Here is a 22,501-nt window from a genome sequence, read left to right as displayed (position 1 = left end):
TATATTATTGTTACTTATTAATTATTATTTATGTGGCATACTTCATGTTTCCAGTTTAGTATTTTTCTAATAGACTGGTTCTTCAAGTTTGTACAGAAGTCTTTTCTATACTTGAAAAGCATGGATCAGCCTCCCTGAATTCATTCACCGCTAAAAAAATCTGACTCAGTTCTAGCTTCAATGTTGGATTCCTATTCCTCTACCACGGTGCAGTGCCCATGAAGTCAGTGCTACCATGGGAGAACCTGCCCAAGGGGTTGGCTGTCTCTTCACTTGAAGTAAGTTTTGACTAAGTCTCTGGTGCCGGGGCATTTGAGAGCTCACCCAGCTGTGTTGCATATGAACACATGCTTATTATGCCCAGAACTTTGCCGGGATTACCTTTTCCTGCAGACGTTCAATAATAGCAGCTAGATTAGCCTCACGGTTTTCTTTAATTTGTTCCATTTTCAGGATCAGCTTTTCCTCCGCCATTTTGCTGAAGTTGTTGTTCTCCTCCAAAGCCTTCTGAAGGACTTCTCGCTCATGTTCCCTCTTCTCTGCCAATTGTTTCAGCACCTGGGCCTCCTGAGACTGGGGAAGAAAAACATATCCATCTTATAGTCACCCACACGCAAACCTGGCAGAACAATGGTCCACTGATTCGAGAGTGTTCTTTTCAGATGAACACTACTTCTAGCCTTGAGCACTGTTACCATTCAGTACTCATCAGCATGGCTTAGAGTTATCTATAGAATGTGGTTAGCTGAAATTTCAGCTGTGAGTTTTCTGGATGCACTGTCTTAGAAGAAGCATTTAACGCCGACTGAGGAGTTTTTGTTTTTTAGAATAAGAGGGGAGGGCAGTGGGGGGATAGGTTAACCTGGTGATGGGTATTAAAGAGGGCACCTACTGAATGGAGCACTGGGTCTTATACACAAACAATGAATCATGGAACACTACATCAAACACTAATGATGTAATGTGTGGTGATTAACATAACCTAATAAAATTTAAAAAAAAAAGAATAAGTTGCTGCTAAGCATTTATGTAACCGGGGATGCTGCAATTAATCACTGGATAGCAGCATCCATCGAAGCCTAAGGAAAATACGGGAAGATTGGGGCAAGTTCTAGTCTTTTCCCTGCCCCACTTTTTGATCAGCTATAGGCTGAGTCCTGCAGTAAGCTTTTCAACTCCAGCCAATCAAATCGCCAAATTCATTTTCTCATTTTATTACACCAACATTCCAACCACCCCCCCACCTCCAATCTGCCTGTTTTTCTTTCATTAGCCAAATTCTCTTTGGATACTTGTGAACAGTGCAAAGTTAATGTCCACTTGGCCACAGAAAATATAAAGCTCTTGTTCCGGCCTCCTCTTGAGCATGCTGAGGTCACCTGGGTAATCTTTGAAACCCTGTGGTCCTTAGTGATTAGAGCGGAAACATCAGAGCCAGATACACCCCACCCAACATCCCTCCACATTTTGTGCACTGTAATCCTCCTGCAGCATCAGGAGGCTGTTCAACTCTATACAGTGTAGGTTAACAATCACTGAGGTGCTTGATAAAAATGCAGAGGCCTGGTATCTACCCCCTCCCCTAATTCTGATTCTGTGGTTCTTTCCTAAGATCCAGGAATCTGTATTTTTGATAAGCTTCCCCAGTGATTCTCATGCAGGCCATTCACAGAATACCTTCTGGAAAATGCACTGGCATGGTCTATGGCCTGTGTTGGTGATTTAGATGTGCTATTTAACTTGATTTTTTCCTCAAGATGCAGCTAAAAGAAGTCTTACTCAATACTGAGCTATCCAGGTTTTTTTTTTTTTAAGATTTTATTTATTCATTTGAGAGAGAGAGAAAGAGAGAGAGAAAGAGAGAGAGCACGAGAGGGGGGAGGGTCAGAGGAAGAAGCAGGCTCCCCACTGAGCAGGGAGCCCGATGCGGGACCGATCCTGGGACTCCAGGATCATGACCTGAGCCGAAGGCAGTTGCTTAACCAACTGAGCCGCCCAGGCGCCCTGAGCTATCCAGGTTTAAGACTAAATTATTGCACACTCATTGTTCCTGGGTAATGCCTAGCACGGGCTGGTGCTCTGAGGTGAGCCTTCACAGGAGTAATTGTAAATGGCACATCAGAAAAAATATTTCATAGCTTGTCAAATATTGATTACTATTAAAAGCATTAATGGGAAACCATTTTAGGTAACAGTGGTCACGGGGCCTTACAGAAGAGATCTTGGTACGTAAACACTGTGAAGTTTGACAGGGGAAGAAACTTCTCTTCAGGTACAGTTCTACAGGAATGGTAAAATCAGGCAGCCTTAAGACTCTTTGCTGATGTGTTTATTCTGAAGTTCATCAGGAAGGGGTCTAGTGACTCACTGGAGATTAGAACATTCTGGGAACTAGCCCTATGTCTTCTTTTAACCCCCAAACGGTTTCACTGACATCTTCGGTAGACTCATCACATTCTTGCTTTGTTGTAGTTTACAAATAACCCAGTATAAAAAATAACGAGAAAGTGTTAGCACAGAATAAATTCAAAATCAAATGGAGCCTTTTGGGAAGAAACACGAAAAAATATTTTCTAGCTGGTTCGTCCTCCTGCCTCTAGGTGGGACTATAGGTAAAGCATCCTACATTGATTTTGCTTCTTTACTGCTACCAGGACTACTGAATTGTGACAGAGACACACTAACTACAGATATGTGTGTTTGTGTGTGTGTGTGTGTGTGTGTGTAAAGTTTCTCTCTGATGGACTCAGGGCAAGGGATCATGTGCTTGCTGTTCTTCACTGTATCAGCTCACAGAGACAGTTACCAGAGAGTTATCATTATCAAGGGGCAACTGAGTAACTTCTAATTTTCAGGTGCTCAAATTTACTCTGGCACTCTTAAAACTGTGTTCTAACTTACAGTTTGTATTTGCATTCTTAATTTTCTTTTGTGAAAGACGTAAAGACAGTCAGGAGACGTCAGGGGAATAGAATTGAGAAGGGAAGCCCTGGGGATTCAAAGGACAATATCGCAGCCCATACCTTTTCAAATGCCTTGCCTTGGTGGCGCACATGTGGTCTGCGTGAACAAACACTCCCACAGGCCCCATCGTCAGTGACGGAGGGCGGCCTTACTGGGTGGAGTGTTTGGCTCCGTTTGAGCTGCCTCAGTTAATGGCGTTAGTACTTTGGCAGCCACTGGAGCTAAATGAGACTACCCAGCATCGATGTCAAGTGTATTTCTTTAGCACAATTAATGGGGTGAAACAGAAACAGAAGGCAGTCCAGAGCATTCTTATGTGAGGCCACTGCTAAATGACGAAGACCAGCCAAACCGGGCCACTTCAGGCCTGCTCCTTCCTGTAGTTTCTTTTCTTATACAGAGGGAAGGTTATAGTCACCATCGCCTCGACTAACCCATTTTTAGGATCTAATGATTACCTGTGTTTCAAATATTTAAAGCTCACATCCATTAAAAAAAAATATGACATGAAGTTGATTACGGAAAGAATTCCACACTGAGAAAATACTTAATGATGGCGCCCTCTTTTGGCTTCTCCTCACAAGTACTCAACTCTTGAACACATTCTTCCGCAGAGCTAATAGTCTCGGGGCCTTTACCTCAGTTCCTAAGGTCTCCATAATTCCACCGCTGAGACAGTCATACTCCTTTTTCTTTCCTTTGCAGCTTAGCACCAGATATCATTGCCTACAACTTCTCTGACTTTATTCTTGGGAAGACATTGATTCTCTCATATATACACCTTAATCTCCCAAGGGCACCTGGGGGCTCAGTTGGTTAAGCCTCCAACTCTTGGTTTTGGCTCAGGTCGTGATCTCAGGGTGGGGAGATGAGCCCCTCATCAGGCTCCACGCTTAGTGGGGAATCTGCTTGAGATTCTCTTCCCTCTCCCTCTCCCGCTTGTGCTCTCTCTCTCTCTCTCTCAAATAAATAAATCAATCTTAAAAAAAAACTATACCTTAATCTCCCAGTCACAGCCTCAAGGAAGAAAACTGGTTATGATTCTAATATTTCTATCAGTGAGCAAATAAAGCTCACTTTAGTTTAGAAAACTGCCTTAAAAAATAAGGTGCGTGTGAGGATAGAATAAAAATATGTGCTAGACAAACGTGGAAATATTTCCCTTCACTTTGGCAGAAGTAAAGTTCTCACTGCATGGTGGAAGAGGTGTTTTTATTTTATTCCTTGCTTGGGCGGATTAGCAGAAAAGAAGCCCGACTGGGAGGCTTGAAAGGTAGGATTTGCTAAAAGTTGTTAAAAATAAATTGTTTAAGGGAAAAGGATCTGACCATGGAGGACCATCTCTGAATAGCATGTACCTCATATAGAAGATCACTGTCACACTGAAATGGAAAATTAGGGCATGATAATCATCAGCTGATATAATGCAAATGTCAAGGCAAACTATTTATAGAACCGAGACATCCAGCAGGACATTCTGGAAGATCAGGGAACCTTCTCCACCTTGCTACTGTAATAACGGAGGCAGAGAACTGGTGAAAACCTTTTCTAGGCATAAACCTCCCCACAATGGACTCAGTATCACTGAAATGATTACATGAGACGTACATGAAGGGAAAAATAATGAGACAGAGAGAGGAGTTATTGTACATTTAGGAACACTTTAACATTTTCCAAAGAGGTTCATTACCATTCCTTGTATCAGAGTATGAATTTAATTACTATACAAATGATATGGAAGATAAATTTGAGTTAAGTGGTTTATAAAACTCACTTTATTTTATGTACACATAAAAGATTTAGGACTATATTTTAGATAGTGCTAGGGTCCCACTTACTTCGGAAGTGAACACACTTCTAGCCCTTTATTTTATGTCTCCTTTCATCATTTGGATATATTACTTGCCACTAACTTGATCTCCTAGTATCTGAGTGTCTTTACAGTGTTAAGTTAGAGGATGTGTCTCTAATTTTTGGCTTTACTGTTAACAATGAAAAAAACATTAGTAACCCAGTTGGAATATAAATAATGTCTTGTTAAGATATGATAATTGAATATAATTGTGTAAAACAAAAGGGTGCCATATTCACTTTGTGTTGAAGAGTGAGAAGCATAATAAAAATTTAAAAATGATTAAAACCCAAAGACCTTTAGAGTGAGCTCTTCTGCTAAAGCCTGTACTGAGTTTACTGTAGTGAACTCCCAGAACTACGGCGGGGGGTGCTCTTCACTGAGGGGACGACACACATGAGGGTTCTGTGGACCAGGTGTCAAATTCTCCACAGAGCAGATGCTTCCCGAATGTTGAATTACAAATAATCTAGCACTTTAGCTCATAATCCATTGCTGTACAAACCACCCCTCTTCTCCTGGACGCAACTTTAATTGCCATCTATGAGATGCCAATAAACAGAAGAGGTAAGTCTATCAAGTTTGGTGACTCACGGTCCACTTTATTCTATTTTGTTAAAAATGAGCAATGCATCTTTCTTTCAGAGATTCGGGGACTTTGGAGTTGATAGGTGCCACTATTGTCAGTATGGGTATCTCACTGAACTGGTTTGAGTAGTGCTCTTTTTAATTCAATCTATTTGAGGGTGAGATTTTATCCATCTCATTAGAATTCTTATATTTTCATCATTTTTTCCTAATACTAATTTTTTTTCAGGCCACTGGTAGCTGGGCAGACCTATTTATATACCCACTACCCATCAAACTGTTTCTCCTTCTTCATAACTTGATAAATAAATTTTATAATATTTGAAAATATTTATGAAATGTATGGTAACATTTCAGTATCTTTGTTAATAAGAAACTTCTTTTCTTTATAAAATTGTGAATTTTTGAAACCAGAGAGGGACACAAACCGTAAGAGACTCTTACCTATAGGAAACAAACTGAGGGGTGCTGGAGGGGAGGGGGATGAGGTAACAGGGTGATGGGCATCAAGGAGGGCACTCGATGTAATGAGCACTGGGTGTTATGTGCAACTGATGAATCCCTGAACTCTACCTCTGAAACCAATCATATACTATATGTTTAATTGAATTTAAATAAAATAAAATTTAAAAAATTGTGAGTTTGCTGGACTATATAGTCTCTATGGACAGGAACCAGATGTGTTTTTGCATAATAATAGCAAATTGTCCCACAGTGCTTGTCATGTGTCTTCATGTAGGATAGGTCTTCTGGTTCTCACATTAACTCCACAACAGAGGTCCTATTATTAGTCTCATTTTACAGATGGGTAAAATAAGACATAGACAGGTTAGTGACTTGTCCAAGGTCACACGGCTATTATGTGGTAGAACCACACTTTGATTGCAGGTATTGTCTTAAACATACGTTCTTACCCATTGTGCTTTTTAAAGATTCTCTTCAACACTATGGTTGGCTTATGATAGCCATATAATTTGTTGCCCAAACTGGGGCACTTATGAGATTGAAATGATAATACTGATATCAGAAAAAAACAGAACTAAGCTAGAGTTGTGCTGGGCCAACTGGGATATGGTTAGCTTCGCTCTGATGTTTCTTGTTAAACGTTTGTTGAATGAATAAATGGATGGCTGGCTGAAAGGATGGATGACTAAAGTGTTTCACCCAGGTGGGTCAGTTGCAGTATGGAAACTTTGATTTCAAAATATGAGCTTCAAGCTGACCTCCTGAGATAATTCTTATGGAGGCGAATGCTGATTCCCAGAGATAATCAAAGAGAGGAGGAAAAGCAGGAAAAAGGCTTATTTCTTGTGTAACCAATTTCTTCTCTGAACCAATCAATGGGGCATTAATTCTGGTTCAAAGGAGCCTGAGGGAGGATTGTCCAACCTAGTAACCAGATGGCCTGCGCTACCATAGTGTCAGCAGATGGTGTGAGGAATTGGGGACACTGCCAAAACATTTATCTCAAAGTGAGTTTGAGTCCATGTGGACATGACTCTATGGCAGCCCTCGAGCTGTCAATCCAGAAGGCCTCTGCAACATAGCCCAGGTCACTGGTTCCCAGATGTGGTCCCTAAACTCCCTAAACTCCCAGAAGCAGGCCTTTTGATGATACCAATGGAGGGGAAAGGGGCTCATAGCTTTCTTTATGTTTTAGAAGTCCTATCAGAAATCATATTTCACCTTTATGTCTATGCCTATTTTTATATTCACACTGAGTTAGAATTAAGTCAATCTAGTGAGGAAATGCTTATTTTTTATGATAATGAAAAATATTGACAGTTATAGATTCCTTTGATTATAACCATGGCAAAAGGAATTTATTAATACTATTATATTAATTTACTAATACTATTATATTAATTTTACACTACTATTAATAGTTTGTTTGATAGGCAGAATCTTTAAAAACTTGTAACTATGAGAAAGGAAATGGACCCAGGGCAAAATGTTGCTGACCCCTGGGCTAGGTTGGACATCTGTTTATTTTTGAAAGCCTTTGGCGACTTTTTTCTGTTTTCTGTAGTACAGTTTGAGGACCTAACCTGGGATTCAAGGCCCTTCACAATCTCATCTCACTAGTCTCCAACTCCCAAAGCAAGTCTACTAGTAACACTGGTCTACCCACTGCTCTGAAAACACACACTCTGCATTCTCACCTCTGAGTATCTTTAGTTCAGAACCAGTCTCTTAGTCTAGGACACTTTCATGTCTTCTCTAGTTATCTAACACTATTTTTTTTCTAGTCACCCAGCTTTTTTAAGCAGATATTTTTTCTGAAAAGATGCTGCGACTCACATCAAATAGTGAAATTGGTTTTATTTTCCTCAGTGGTCTCCCATTTCAGTTGAAGTCAAAGTCAAAGTCATTAAAATGCTACCTTCTGACCTCAATTCCTACTAGTCCCTCCTTGTTCCTTCTGCTTCATCCACACTGAACTTTGTGTTCTTAAACTGTCCTAGCACACTCCTACCTCAGGGCCTTTGCACTTGCTAATCTCTTTACCCCCAGAGAGAGTTCTACCCCCAGAGAAGAGTTGTAAGGCTTACTACTTTCCTTCGTGCTTTTTTTCCCCCAAATATTCTCATATTTAAGAGGCCTTTTTTGATCACCCTATATGAATAGCGCCTTCCACTCCAGTACTATCAATTACCTTTGCCCTGCTTTATTCAGTGTCATCTGATGTATTATATACTTATTTATTAACTATTTCTTCCCAATTGGAGTAAGGTTGATGAGGCATCTCTATTAGCTAGAACAGTGCCTGTCAAATAGTAGGTTCTTAATATATCTGTTGATCAAGTGCTTTTCCCAGACTAAGAATTCTTTGGATTGTATAATTTATTTAGTGCACTTTCAGAAGATATCCTTTGGAAATGTATTGACTATAATTTTGTTTTAGAATGGGAAGATGAAATAAAAAGTCAAAACAAGTGATATATTGCCACTTTAACATTTGGCTCTAAAAATTATCATTTACTATATGGTGATTAACATAACAATAAAAAACTAAAAAATAAATAAATAAAAATTATCATTTACTCATTCATTTAAAAATATTTGTAGTACTAACTATTCCTAGGGACTAATAACAAAAGACACAACCCATGTCTTCATGGTGTTTATAATCTAATGGGGGAGAGTATTAGGGCTAAATATATGCTTACTAATTGTGCTAAGTGCTACCAAAAAAAAAAAACCAATAATAATAAACTTGAACACCAGGAGAGAGACCAGCAGGTGAACGTTGGGCCCAGGGAAGTTCCCTCCCCACAGTGAGGACTTGACAAGTTAACACAGAGCTGAGGGAACCAAAGAAGAAAGTGTGAGATTTAGAAGAGCCTACTTCCAGTAGGTCCTAAACTTCACCTGGGTTTGTTTTGATAACGTAAAGATTGAAATCATAGCACGGCAGTTACTTTTTAACTTTCTGAGTTTCTATATCAATGTAATTCTTAGAAAATATGTAAAAAAATAGTAAAGTTGAACTGAATAATTACCTGGTACCAATTTGAAAAAGTTAGGCCTAAAATTCCTCCATGGTTCACTAAAATCTTTCTGGTCTAATTATTTGCATGTCCAACTCAGTAGCTACTAGCCACCTAGGGCTGTTTCATGTTACTCTTTACTTCTTAAAATGTGACTGCTAGAAAAATTTAAAATACATATGTGGCTCACATTGTATTTCTCTTGGATAGCTCTATTCTATATGGCTGCAGGGATTGCTTTTTTCACGTTGGCAGGGCTAGGAGAATTACCAGTTGAATAGTGTGTGAGCTAAATAGTTATTGTAATTGTTACACTAACGCTAAACCTCTACAGATAAAAATTGTGGATATCTCTCATTCTGCTTGTCTAAATTCCATTTCCCCTTTTTAGATAACAACACCTCAATTTTCTTTTAGGGCTCTACTCCTCCACATTTCTCTGCAGGATTCTTACCTCAATGCCTCTGCAGGTCATGTGACCCAGACTAGGCAATCAAAGTGCCACATTCCCTCCTCCACAAGGATGGGCTCAGGGTTGGGCGTGTGACCCAGGAGAGGACACTGAGGCTCAATCCCAGGACTTTTGTTAGAACTACTGGGAAAGAAAAGCACTCTTTGTGCTCCAGTGGCTAATTTGTGAGGAAAATAAATTGGGAGCAACTGTTGGAAACTAAACTTTCTTGGTCTTGAAACCAATTAGAGGCAGGAAGAGATCGATGATGATATATAAAGGTTTATCTGACCGTACTGCTTGATCTGGATCCAGGTGTTTTTGAAGCTGTAACCTTTCCTAGATATTTTAATCACATACCCACTTTGTGTTTTAGCTAGTTGGATTGATTTTTGGTTATATGCACGTCCTCATTAAGGTAATCATTGACACATACGAACTGGCTAGAGGTTCTTGGAGGAGAATCAACAAGTCTTCTAACAAGCACTAATTAAGTTGGCACAAGCCAATAGAATAAAATCAATTAATGATTTTTTTAAGTTGGTACTTTCTGTTAATCAGTTATATTCTCTTCTAATTAAAACCCTACTACCAGGACATAATCTATATAATGATTTTTGCCTTGAAAATTGTAAGAAGTAATACCAGACATGTGAAGGAATACTGATTTTAAAGGCTTTCAAAGAAGATTTTTCCTGGTGTCAGGATACTGGATGATTATATTTGTAAATGTCTTTTAGCCATGAGGCCAATTTCTGGTTCAATTCAATTGTATAAATGTGTAATTGTTGATGATTTATCATCATCAGAGTGTAGGAATTTTACCAGAATTTGTAATTGGCTAACTCAGGGAGTTTTATGAGAATACCCAGTTCATTTTGATAATCTCTGGGTTGTTCTTTCCTTTTAACAATATCCTTCAAATTAAATACGTTACCTGGAAACACCAGCAACATTCTGAACCATGATGTTGAATTTTCATCTCTAAGTTTCAATCTCAGCTCAGTCACTGACTTTCTATTCTAAGCAAGTCACAGCATCTCTGTATGACAACCTAGGACCTGTATCTACAAGAGAACTTGAACTGCTTTGAATGCAACACACCCTCACTGTTGTAGTTAGTTACTTATATCTGCTGGTAGCAGGCTTGGTGGACTGTAACTGTTAGTTAATTTAGCTTTACTATAAGAAGAAAGCTATAAATAACAACAACAAAAAAACCCCTGCTAAACATTTTTTAAGGCAACTTCCTGTACATAGACTTGGGTTAGTAGCTCAGTTTCCTCCTTTTAAAATCCACATCTATGATAACAGTAGTTGATCAAATATAATAAACATACATGTAAAGAAATACTTGTCAGATGCGTGGAGAACCGCACTCTTCAGTGAAAACTGAAATTGTATTTCGTATGTTTTTCTGACATAGGAAGATTTTTCAGCTACAAAGATCAAAACAAAAAGTATTTTCTAGCTCAGAAAATTTAATCTGAGGTCTTCTAATCTTTGAGTTTTTCTCATTATCTGCTATTACATATGTATGTAGATATATGTGTGTGTGCATATATGTACACACATTATTCACACACATACTCGCACATACACGTGTTTGGCTTTGTCACATTTTGACCGTTAGAGAATTCAGTGAGAAAGACTATCTTTGTTTTCTTTGTAACTATCCAACATAAAGGTGTTGAATGTATTGGCTAACTTTTTATAGGCAATATATTAATAAAATAAAAAATTACTATAAATGCAGAGTTTCATTTCCATTAATACTGTGCACGGAGCATATTCTTAATGACTACATGCTTCTAAAAATACTTTGTGATAAAGTCAGTGGAAAATACAACATAGGAATGAATTACCTAAAAATTATTCCATTTGGGTTGGTCAAGAGCATTTTGGTGGGATGGACTGTAACAATCACATGGTTGGTACAGATATATTCAGACATAACTTTTATCTTTATGTGTAGAGTCCTTGGGATTTCTGAGTGCCCTCCATTTTTAATACCCATGGCTTCTTAGTCATCTACTTGTGAAAAATTAGAGATTTGGCAAAAGAAAAGTGCTCTAAAACAAACAGGGACCAATGGAAAAGAGAGAAAAAAATGCCATCAAGGCTTAGAACTGGGTAGAGGAGGATACTAATAGATTGAGAGGGTCCTGATCTTAGAAGGACTAACTTCAAGGGCAGGAAGTGAGGCCTTGAGGACAGAGGCAAGCTTGGGGCCCTTACCCTGGGGTGAGCAGCATCCGGACAGAGATATTTCAGGGGGAGGATCTGGTGGTCTACTGTTTCAAGGAAAACCATGCACTACACTGGGGATGAGACACAGACCCTGAGAAGGAGGAATCACTAGTCCTGTACCCCTCCCCACCTCCAAACCCTGGAGTTAAGTTACCTAAGGCTCTTTTTCTGGATACGCACAGTGGACTAAGGTGGGGAAATTTTTGTGATAGGGGATCCAGGAGAGGGAGAAGAGCACTAGAGTATTGAAGCTCTTTTAGTGCTCTTTAGTGCAAATCTTTGGTTTTAAGTAGCCTAAAAGGAGCAATTTTTACTTGAACTAGCCTGGCTCCATGTATGTTGAAGACCTACACGTGCTGGGATGTTGCAGGTTCACACGCAGATGTCCCCTGGAACCTCTGCTAGAATATGTGGGGCGTGGAGGGAGGAGAGGGAGGCAGAAAGAAGAGGAAGGAAGGGAAGAGACAGAGAAAAGAGAGAATTTAAAACCTATGGGAGAAGTTACCTTTCTTCTTTCCTCTGCAGCCTCCAGTTTTTTCTGGATCTCCTCCAGAGACAGGTCTTTCTTCTTAGGAGAAGCTAAAGTTCGTGGGGCTTCTGAGATGGGAGATGGTGGCTTCAGGATCAGCTCAAAAGCCTGGCCAGAAGCACGTTTGTTGATTTGCTTCACTTCCATATCTGAGGAATGAATATTTGAGAATGTCAAGCATACAGAGCAGTGAAGCAGGGGTTTATTTAAATAACTTGAATTCTGGCAGTTGCAAGTAGCCTTGTTATTCTGGCCAATAGGAATAAATGCTGCCTGTGATTATTTGTTCTACATGGTTTTGAACATACAAGACCTCTTTCTTTAGTATCATTACAGATATATTCCAACAGAATAAATATTTACAGTGTTGGGAGATTCCACAGTGTCCACCGGGAGTCGAATGATGGCAAGCCTACTTAGGAAAAAAGAGCCGGAATTGATTTTAAATTGAACTTTATTTTCCTTTTGAATAAACATGAGCTTCACATGGAAATAGAGTAGCACAGATTTAGATTTATCTTTTGAAAATTACCATGGCTGGAGGCATTTTTGGGCTAAATGGGGAAGAAAAAAATAACAAAGGTTTATTGGAAATTTGACACGCTCTACCAATTCTTCTAGGAAGCAGTGCACGAGCAATGTTGAATTAATCTATTTAGCTTCTAAAACTCAGCTTATCCATAACTTCCGACTTTCTTTTTCCCTTGTCTTCAATCCCTAAAGCTGTAGAACCAGTCACTGTTTTCCCTGTCTTCCTAATACATTTTGTGTCGCCTCGAGTTTAGCCCTTAATCACACTGTGGTCTGCTTGCTGATTATTTGTATATTGCACGTATGTCTCTTGTCGGCTCTAAGTTCCTCCAAGAAGAGGCCTGTTCCGTATTTATCTTTGGAGCCTCTGTGACAACACATAGTAAGATATTAGAATCCCAGAAGCAACGTGGCTGGATTACTAGTCACAGCTGTATCTAGCCGAGGAAGCATCTGTCCGGTTTATCTGTTGACTGAATGAACATACACAAAGTGGGCACTGAGCCTGCATTCTAATGAAAGTTTGGGTTGGAAACTGAAACCCTTTCCCCTGAAAGACATTGCCTTATGAAATGGTTAATTAGCATTTATGACACTTGTGCTGTGTTAGCATAACTTTGGAAGGAAAGAGCCTCTGAGTCCTGGGCTAGCCTTTAAAGGCACAGAAGGGGTTAAGTGCCACAGATGCCTTCAGCTTGTCTTTAATGTATGTCTTTACACATATGGAAAAGAAACATGATAAGCCAACAGTATATAAGCAAAATATACCTCAGCTCTGACTGCTACACATAGAACTTTTTCAAACATTTTAATTACAATGACTGAATTAAGTGAGGATGATATCATTGGCAATGATAGCTACGATTTTTGGGTGCTTACAAGGGGTCAGGCTTGGTGCTAAGCGTTTGACTTGCATTAGACCATTTAAACCCTACAACAACTGTGGGAGGAAGATACTAAGTTAAATAAGCCTCACAAAATCTAAGTTACTTGCCTGAGGTCATGTGGATAGTGGCAGAGCCAGGAAGAAAAGCAAACTAAGTAGAATGAACTTGGATAAATCCAACGGAAAGGGTTGCACTACAGTGAAGTTCATAGTCATGCCAATTCTTTAGGCTTTTTTTTTTTTTTTTTTTAGTTCTCTTTATCTGGGGCCTCAGTCGTAAGTCACTTTTATCATGGGAACTTGTTAGCTTGTTAACATGCATTCTCAAAATATGGGAACTTTATGAAGACTATAATAAGGGGGAAACAGTGATGGTTGTTGATTTTTTCTTTTGAGTTTCCTAAATATAAAGCATTTTCTTGCAAATTACTGTTTGGTCTAACTAAAGCTTAGTATATTATATTATTTGCAAAGAAAAGCTTTAGACATGTTATCGACGTTGATATGCTGAATGTGGCTTGTAACAACCATCTACCTCTGTTTCTTAGGAGATATTAATGTGCTATTGTTAGCATCAAACTCAAACTGTTTTAGGGGCAGCTGGCTCACTCAGTCGTTGGACGTGTGGCTCTTTCTTTTAAAAAGATTTATTTATTATTTTAGAGAGAGAGAGAGAGCACGTGGGGGTCAAAGGGCAGAGGGAGAGGGGGAGAGAGAGAATCTCAAGCAGACTCCATGCTGAGTGTGGAGCCCAACATGGGCTCACGACCCTGAGATCATGACCTGAGCCAAAATCAAGAGTCTGGCGCTTAACCGAATGAGCCACCCAGGCGCTCCCAATGTGTGACTCTTGACCTCAGAGTTGTGAGTTCGAGCCTGATGTTGGGGTTAGAGTTTACTTAAAACAAAACAAAACAAAACAAAACAAAAAACCCTCAAACTGTTTTGAGCAATAGGCAATTAATAAGACCAAATAGCTAGACACAACAAGTCAATAGTGAGATCTACAAAATATTGATTTAATTCTATCAGGAGTTGTGAGAGAGAAACAAGTGTATCTAAGTTTTTCTGAATGATGTTAGCAGGAGCATTTCTATTGTAGGCAACTCACCATCGTAAGTATAGATGTTGATGTTGCGAGGTTCCGGGTAAAAACAAGAGCAGATCAGTGACAGCATGGACAGCTCCTTCATTTTTTCCTTGTAGGCTAAAATAAAAGACTCGAGATTAGTATCTTTCATTTTCTGAGTTTCCTCTTAATGCCTGTTTTCATCTAAGTAACAGTTACAGACTCTTTCAGAATGAATATTGCCAAGTACACAGCTTCGCAAAATATAAGTGAGAGATTGAAACAGGACTCTCAAGTGCATATTCCTTATTACAGAGGACAGAAATGACACATTATAGCTGGTTAGATAAAAAGTGAGAGAAAGGGAGTGAGAGAAAGAAAGGAAAGTCAGAGAAATTAAGATCCAGTAGGACAGGGAGGAGAGACAGAAAGGACATGGAAGAAGCAAAACCAGACAAAATTAGCAGAGATAGGTCCATCTGAGTACATGCGTATGTAAGTCTACTGGACATAAGTATGATTCAGGAGGTGTCCTTTGCTGCTTTGGCCTGAGTGGCCATGGATTCAGTCAGGGACAAGCAGAGAACCATCAGGATGTTCTCAAGCGGATGCATCCTCCAAGAATCTACGTTTCTGCTTTCTCTTTATCCCTGAGTGCACTTTCTTGTTGCAACTTCTTTCCACAACCATAAAGCTAGATCTGAGATCTTATAAGGCTCTCGTTTCCTCTGCGGAACCTGGTTTGGGTGCCCACCTTGCCAAGGAACTGCAGGAGTTCAGTGAGTGATCTCCCTCCTCCTTCACTCCCCCTCCTTATTTCACTTTTCCCTCTCTCCGTCAAGAGGCCTCCTGCCCAGGTAACCTGGGAAGGCATCTCATCAGTGCTGGTTGTCACCAGGACAAGAGAGGACCAGATGGGGATAAGGAGGTGAAATCTTCTCACCATTGTTGATTATCAATAAACTAAGAAAAATGGAAGAGAAATGATAGGTATACTGTGCATTAACTTGTGGAAAAGTATAAACAAATGGCAATGCCCTAACATGTTGAATCTCATGGGTAATGTTTCTTTTTTGGCAGGGGCTTCTGATCATTATGGTAACCCAAGGGAGGGTGAGTACCTTGGGAAGACAGGAATTCGCAGAAGATTAATTTGGGCATTACTGACAAATCCATCTTTTGTTGGCTAACAGGAAACAGATTCAACACCCATATGTTTTAGAGCTACAGAATGCTAGATTCGGAGGGTTCTAAAAGATCATTTAGCTAACAGTCCACCCGCCCCACCACCAATTACGCAAATGAAACTGGCACCCAGAGGCTAAAGTCACGTGGCCTCGAGATAAAAATGCGGTAAATCAATCAATATCAAGATTGCCAAGAGGCCTTTTTCTATTTCTACTTTTAGGATGAGGTTCAATGTGTCAAGGCTGGACATACTTGCATATCAGTGAACCACATGCAAAGATCAAATATTGCCATATTGTATATGGTTCAACCTAACACATCCAGAGGGTCACTCTAAGAGAATTTTTCTCCCTGTTTAGCTTATTTCCTTTAAAATAAGCAACACAATTTGCCTTTTACCATAACAGTCCTGCTAACACCTACTTTGAGAGATTTCGTTGGATGCCTTTGGAATTTTAGAAGGCTGAAACCATATTTCTTTGTCTTATTTGTTTATTTAGTTAATAAAATTATGTCACTTATAAAGGTCCAAGCAGGTCTTTACATGGATGCTTAGTGTGAATCACAGTTTCTGTCAGAGAGAAACATTTGGTGGTTTAATACATTTAATTCCATGAAGAATAAAACTCAAAACAGCAAGTTTTTGTAGGTGGGTGCCTTTTTTTTTAATAAGAGAAAGTAATATGGTATCCAAAATATTTTGAAAAATTAAGCACATATTCAGAGCACATGTTATAGATACCAACTTTATTAGGGAGGGCCAACCCAAAAATAAAAATAAAATAAGATTCTCTGTCTCATAGAACAGTAACAGATTAAAATAGTGTTGTAGAAGAACATGAATTTCTACTGAAAAGAATACTCCTCAACATCTGTCTTCAGTTTCTTGGAAATGAAATTCAATAATTTTTAGTATTAGCCACTGCTCTATTATACTTGATAGGTTAATGAAGGCAGACGATGTAAAGGTTGTCAAGGACCAACACTTTAGACCCCTATGTGTAATGTATAACCATGACTGATAAAAAGTTTGTTTTTTCCTCTCCTAGGTGGTTTGGGGACAAAACCAATGGATTTTGTGGGTGCTTACTTAAGAGAATCCTTACATTGTTTTTACTGAGGGCCATGACTCTCCATGGCATGAACATACCCAGTAGCAGCCATTGCATAGATTCTCACTCATATAGTTGCTCTGAATCCTAGGGAGCTCCTTAAAACTACTTGCAACCAAAGTCCAAGCACATCTTGACTCTTTCCCTACAACAAAGGCACGCTCTCCAGTGAAGAAGGGTTTCCTGTTCACTTGGTACAGTTGCCCAAACTTTCCCCACATGGCATTGCCCTTCCTAATCCCCTCCTCTCATCCAAATTCTTGCCAAAATTTCAGTCCCAATTCACATCCTCCCTCCTCAGGGTTTCTCTCTCTTAGGGGTGCTGCCCACATTGATCTCCCATTGCCCTTAGTTGGCTGTACTACACAACCTTGATTATATACTGTTATATGTGATTCTATACTGTCTAAGGTCAGTCACTACTGGGTTTTGATGTGTAATCTTTGTTTACAAAACTATAGGCTCTTTGAAGGCAAATGCTACATCTCACTCATCTATGGAAAAATTCACAGCACAGGTCTGGATGGGAAAGGAAGTTATTGCTTAGTAAATCATTGTTGGCTACCTTGCTCATTGATTTTAAGTCAGTGTCTCAATTAACAAGTATTTGATTATGATCACCACCGATGGGCAGGAGTTTCTGTGAGGCACTATGGAATTACAAAGGAATATAATATTATCCTCATTCTCAAGAAGCTTTCAAATCCAGGAAGTGGAGTATATGTATATAAAAATATGGAGTATATGGATAGAAACACATGCAAAATAGGGTGTCAAATGGAGGTACAGATGATTTGTGTTGGAAATTCAGGAGAACCTCAAAGCCTTGGTGCTATGGGCAGAGTGGTCAGGAATGGCTTTACAGTAACGGTTGCCAGGTTTAGCAAGCAAAAATACAAGATGCCTACTTAAGTTTTAACTCAAAAATTGCATGGGACATACTAGAAAATCATTCCTTGCCTTTCTGAAGTTCAAATTTAATTGGGTGACTTGTATTTTATACGCAACCAGAGCAGTGGACCTGGATGGTAAAGACTGCATAGTGTTAAGGAAAACAAGGAAGGGAGAAGGTATGTTTATTATTGTTGACATGGAAATGGGGTTCTGAAGAAGCTATCTGGAAGGCTTTTATGGGTGGGCAGTGAGTTGAGTTCATGCAAGAAATGATAACTCAACTACAGGGAGCATTGTTCACTTCATTTTCATGGACTACACGACAATGAGGTTTTCAGGAGTTGTGTCCTGATAGAAAGACTTCCTGGAGGTCAGTTTTGCTCTAAGACGTTCGGTAAGATGTTTTGAATTTTTTGTTCATGTGAAAGGGTTATGACTTAAGATATTGTGTTTACATTAAGACAACCATAGGTATAAATATTTTTTTACCAGAATGTCAGAATATCATGAATTTTCCACATGTTACTTAAAAGAAATTTAAGCTTGAGTGTTCTGTTTTGAGTCCACTCTCAGGAATATTTCTGTGGGAAAATTTGAGAAGCACAGAGGTGAGAATGAGTGAGTTAGCTAGAAGTCCTGTTTGCTTGCATAGGTCTGATTGAAGCCCATTAATAATATCCTCATTCACTATCAGAATTTGGCCATTACAATTATCTTAGCAAGAGGCAGCCTCTGAACATTTTGAAAAGGGGGGGTTACCTGATGAAAGGCTCTTCTTAGAAAGATTTATCTAGTCATTTTATTATGCAGGAAGGACCCATTACAAGAGATACCCTTAAGACACAACCGAATGAAGTTCAGCAAGTAATGTGGTATGGCTTAAGCAAATAGTAGGGAATAGCAAAGGGAAAAGAAAGGGAAGATAGATACAAGAGACCTTATGAAAGAAGAATAGATAGTAAACAATAATTGTATTTGGAGTCAAGGGCAGAGGGAAGAGGGCAAGAGATCCTTATAGATGGGTGGTTAAGGAAACTTTCCAGAAAAAGGATCACTAAAGCTGAGTCCAGTAGGATAGGTCGGCCTAGCAGAAAATAGAGTGTGGGTTGAACTATATGGAATTTAAACATTTTTTTAAAAGATTTTATTTATCTATCTGACAGAGACACAGCAAGAGAGGGACACAAGCAGGGGGAGAGGGAGAAGCAGGCTTCCCGCGGAGCAGGGAGCCCGATGTGGGGCTCGATCCCAGGACCCTGGGATCATGACCCGAGCCGAAGGCAGATGCTTAACGACTGAGCCACCCAGGCACCCCAGGATAAACTTTTTTTTTTAATCAGCAATGAAAAATCCCAAGCTAATGTGAAGGCTATTAGAAATGTGCGAATAAGATTTCACTACTGATATTTCATACCTTGAATTGACAATCCTGTTCACTGGTGTTTGGAACTTGGCATATATTAATTTTTTCATTACACCTCAACACCAAGTAGAGTTCTGTGCATGTTTGTGAGGATGTGGGAAGTAACAGGTAATTCCATATAATCTTTCTCATAGTTGGTTGCATTTGCCATTAACTATTAATGTTTGCAAGTTAGTGTATTTCTCTAGTGAACTCATTTAAAATTCAACCCATATGATGTATAATGATTCTAGAGCAATACCCATTTAACCTAATGATGTATGAACGCTAATTGTTTTTCCATTCTTCCAAATGGCTACAATGAACTATGAATCATGGTAGCAGTTGCTATTTGTGTTTGGAGCACAAAGAATGTATCAGGCATCGAGTTCAGATATTTGCATGCGTTTCTCATTTAATCCTCTCAACAAAGCTAGGAGAAAGATATTATAATTAGACTAGATTTACGGATGAAAGAAAAAGATGCAGAGAAGTGGAGTAGTTTGCCCAATATCCAACAGACCATAAAGTGTGGAGTTCAGTTTGAATATAGGTCTGTCTGACTCTATGTGCCTTGCTCGTAATGCCATTCACTTCCTCCAACAATCTGTTCAGATGCATTACACACACCTTCACCATCTACATATTGTTTTTAACAAGAAAGTGATGTATGTTACTACTGCCTTTGAAAATAAAGAATCCAAGACTTTTTTCTCTTCCCATTTTTCTTTGGCATTTGTTCTTTAATTAATTACCACATGTGACTTACTGACTACACAACTGTAGGTTAAGTACAGAGATTTACAGAAAGAATTTTTTTTTTTTACTTGTATGTTTTACTTGGATAGTAAATATTGGTGCAGAGATGGCTAGAAAACTCAGGAACAGTTTCTCAAAAGGAACTGTGAGTATATATATTCTTATATGATTGAATATATCCTCATACATTCATATCACAGCTAATGGGGTAAATGGAGAAAGTGGCAATTACCTAGGTATTTTACGGGAAAAAACCCATTTGCATCAGTTATTTGGATATTTTAAGAGTGATATATTTTGTCTGGCAATTACCTGAATTTTCTCATTTTTTTCTTTTTCCTTTGTGTTTATGTGTGTGTGAATCTGAGCAGTATCTTCTTTGAAGAACAAAGAGCACCAAGGAGAATGGTACAATCGATACTAGAGATTTAATAGTCAGATTAGATCTTGGATTAGATTAGACTAAAGCAGCAGAGAGGTTAATTGCACTTAGTAAAATATGAACTAGACAAACATATATAATTATTTCCCTACTCTTCTAAATATGTAGTCTCCACATAGATCAGAATCAGTGATCTTACAGCTCTTTCTTTGGCACCTTCTTTTTTCATGTCATAAATTAAGCTCCTCATCCTTTTTTTTTTTTAAGATTTTATTTATTTATTTGACAGAGAGAGACATAGGGAGAGAGGGAACACAAGCAGGGGGAGTGGGAGAGGGAGAAGCAGGCTTCCCGCCGAGCAGGGAGCCCGATGTGAGACTCCATCCCAGGACCCTGGAATCATGATCTGAGCCGAAAGCAGACGCTTAATGACTGAGCCACCCAGGCACCCACCTCATTCTTCTTTTAATTTGATTTTGGCCCGTGTGTGTGTGTGTGTGTGTGTGTGTGTGTGTGTGTGTATTGCGTTTGGTAGTTTGACTGCTTTGGGGTCCTAGAGCCTGAGGTCAGATTATTTTCTAAAAGTCAAATCTATCATCCTATTTAGAAATACTTTTGGGTGCTCTATCACTATGATTTTCTTCTTGAAAGAGGAAATAAAAAGGATTTTATTTAAAACACTTGTATACTATATTAGCTTGAATTTGGACCTTAAAAATGGTTGATGAATATAGTTGATGAATATGTAATTGAAGATTCAACATTTACATGAAAAATAAATCTCACATTTTTGAAAATCTATTTTAACATCCCAGAAGATCACTGATATGAGGTAATGTTCTAGATATTTCTGCTACGATGATGTAATGTTAATTGGCTTAGTACAAAAATGGATTCAGTCTACATTCATTCTACCCACCTCTCCCCCACCAAAATTATGGTTTCCTAAGATATAATGACCAGGGAAGGTTTGAAAGACTGATGTTTGAATAGCTGAAACAGCATACTTTTCCTGCAGGAATAGATATCAAATCAAATTAAGGGACATTTAAGAAGGTCAAAGCTATACAACCCATCACTGGGTTGTACAGAAACATATGAGGCTCTTAAATTTCAATTTGATTGATTCTTGGCAAAGCAACTGTGACAAGGAAAAGAAATTGGATGACTTGAATCAGTCCTTGTGATAAAAACTGTAATAAAAGCAGTAAATTGTACCAATCTGAGATCTCACCTTACCCTTGTTTCCAGTTAAAGCTCCTGCCCAGTTTAATGAGAATCCCACTATATCATGCAGGGTTTTGTCCTTTTTTTCTTTCCCTCTGATGAAAGACATTCTTACAGTCCTACATGGAAGTTAAACTACACTGGTTTACAGGAGTGATGAAAGCACTTTATTCTGTTTATATTTCAAGACTTTATTGCCTACCTAATTTTGAATATTAAAGGATATCTTTTCTTAGACCCTCAACACTACCAGGTAGTATGAATAAAATGAAAGCCTAAAATGATAGCTAGATGGCTGGGACTTAAGTGAGAGAGAGCCATCTCAGACACTCAGGGGAGTCTGTTCATCTGGCTGAGTAGAGTTCTCACAGAGGGATGACTCTTCCGTTCCCTGTAGCCTCTTGAGCTGGAAGCAACTGTCATCTGAGGCTACCATGATGTTCTCTGAATTATGTCTGCAAAATGGCTTCCTCTGGCATCTAAGTAATTTAAATCACTCGCCATTACTTTTTTTTTCTTCCCATTACTTTTTAATTGTTTTGGGGTGAAGACTGGAAAAATACTTTCCATCCATCCATTCTTAATTCAGCCAAAACTCATACTTCCTATCCAGACTAATTATTGCATTTGTGGGCTCAATTTCTAGAATCAAAAATGTTTTGGTTATCAATGATAATGATAACGGTTTCCTTTTTCACTTTGTTGTAGTGTGTGGCTTTTCTCCAGAAAATAAGACCTGATTTCTACTTCATATGAATTTTAAAATTAAGTTTGTGTCTTGTGTCTTTGCATTGAATAAAATGGTATGAAACTACAAATACAGTAAATTACCTACTATGTTCTCAGTAAAAGCAAGAACTTTCAGAAATGGAAAATGCAAGACTTTTATCACAAGCGCAAAATAAAAAAAAACCTGTCATATAAGA

At 38.8% G+C, this 22,501-nt stretch overlaps 1 protein-coding gene across 1 annotated transcript in view; it reads right to left on the bottom strand.

The window, feature by feature from the left end:
- STMN2 (stathmin 2) overlaps positions 1–22,501 on the bottom strand; it is a 49,604-nt gene that overhangs the window by 9,712 nt on the left and 17,391 nt on the right. Inside the window, exons 2-4 of the mRNA XM_025870755.2 lie at positions 14,654–14,749; positions 12,102–12,274; positions 382–573 (exon numbers count right to left, since the gene is read on the bottom strand). Of these exons, the coding sequence (XP_025726540.1) occupies positions 382–573; positions 12,102–12,274; positions 14,654–14,749 (461 nt within the window). The remainder of the gene's footprint in view (positions 1–381; positions 574–12,101; positions 12,275–14,653; positions 14,750–22,501) is intronic.

This window comes from Callorhinus ursinus, unplaced genomic scaffold (genome assembly GCF_003265705.2).
Source record: "Callorhinus ursinus isolate GAN/ISIS: 27379988/994484 unplaced genomic scaffold, GSC_fseal_2.0 scaffold5, whole genome shotgun sequence".
NCBI classification, from domain to species: domain Eukaryota; kingdom Metazoa; phylum Chordata; class Mammalia; order Carnivora; family Otariidae; genus Callorhinus; species Callorhinus ursinus.
The sequence above is the reverse complement of the archived record's forward strand: the minus strand, read 5'-3'. Positions and strand labels throughout refer to the sequence as shown.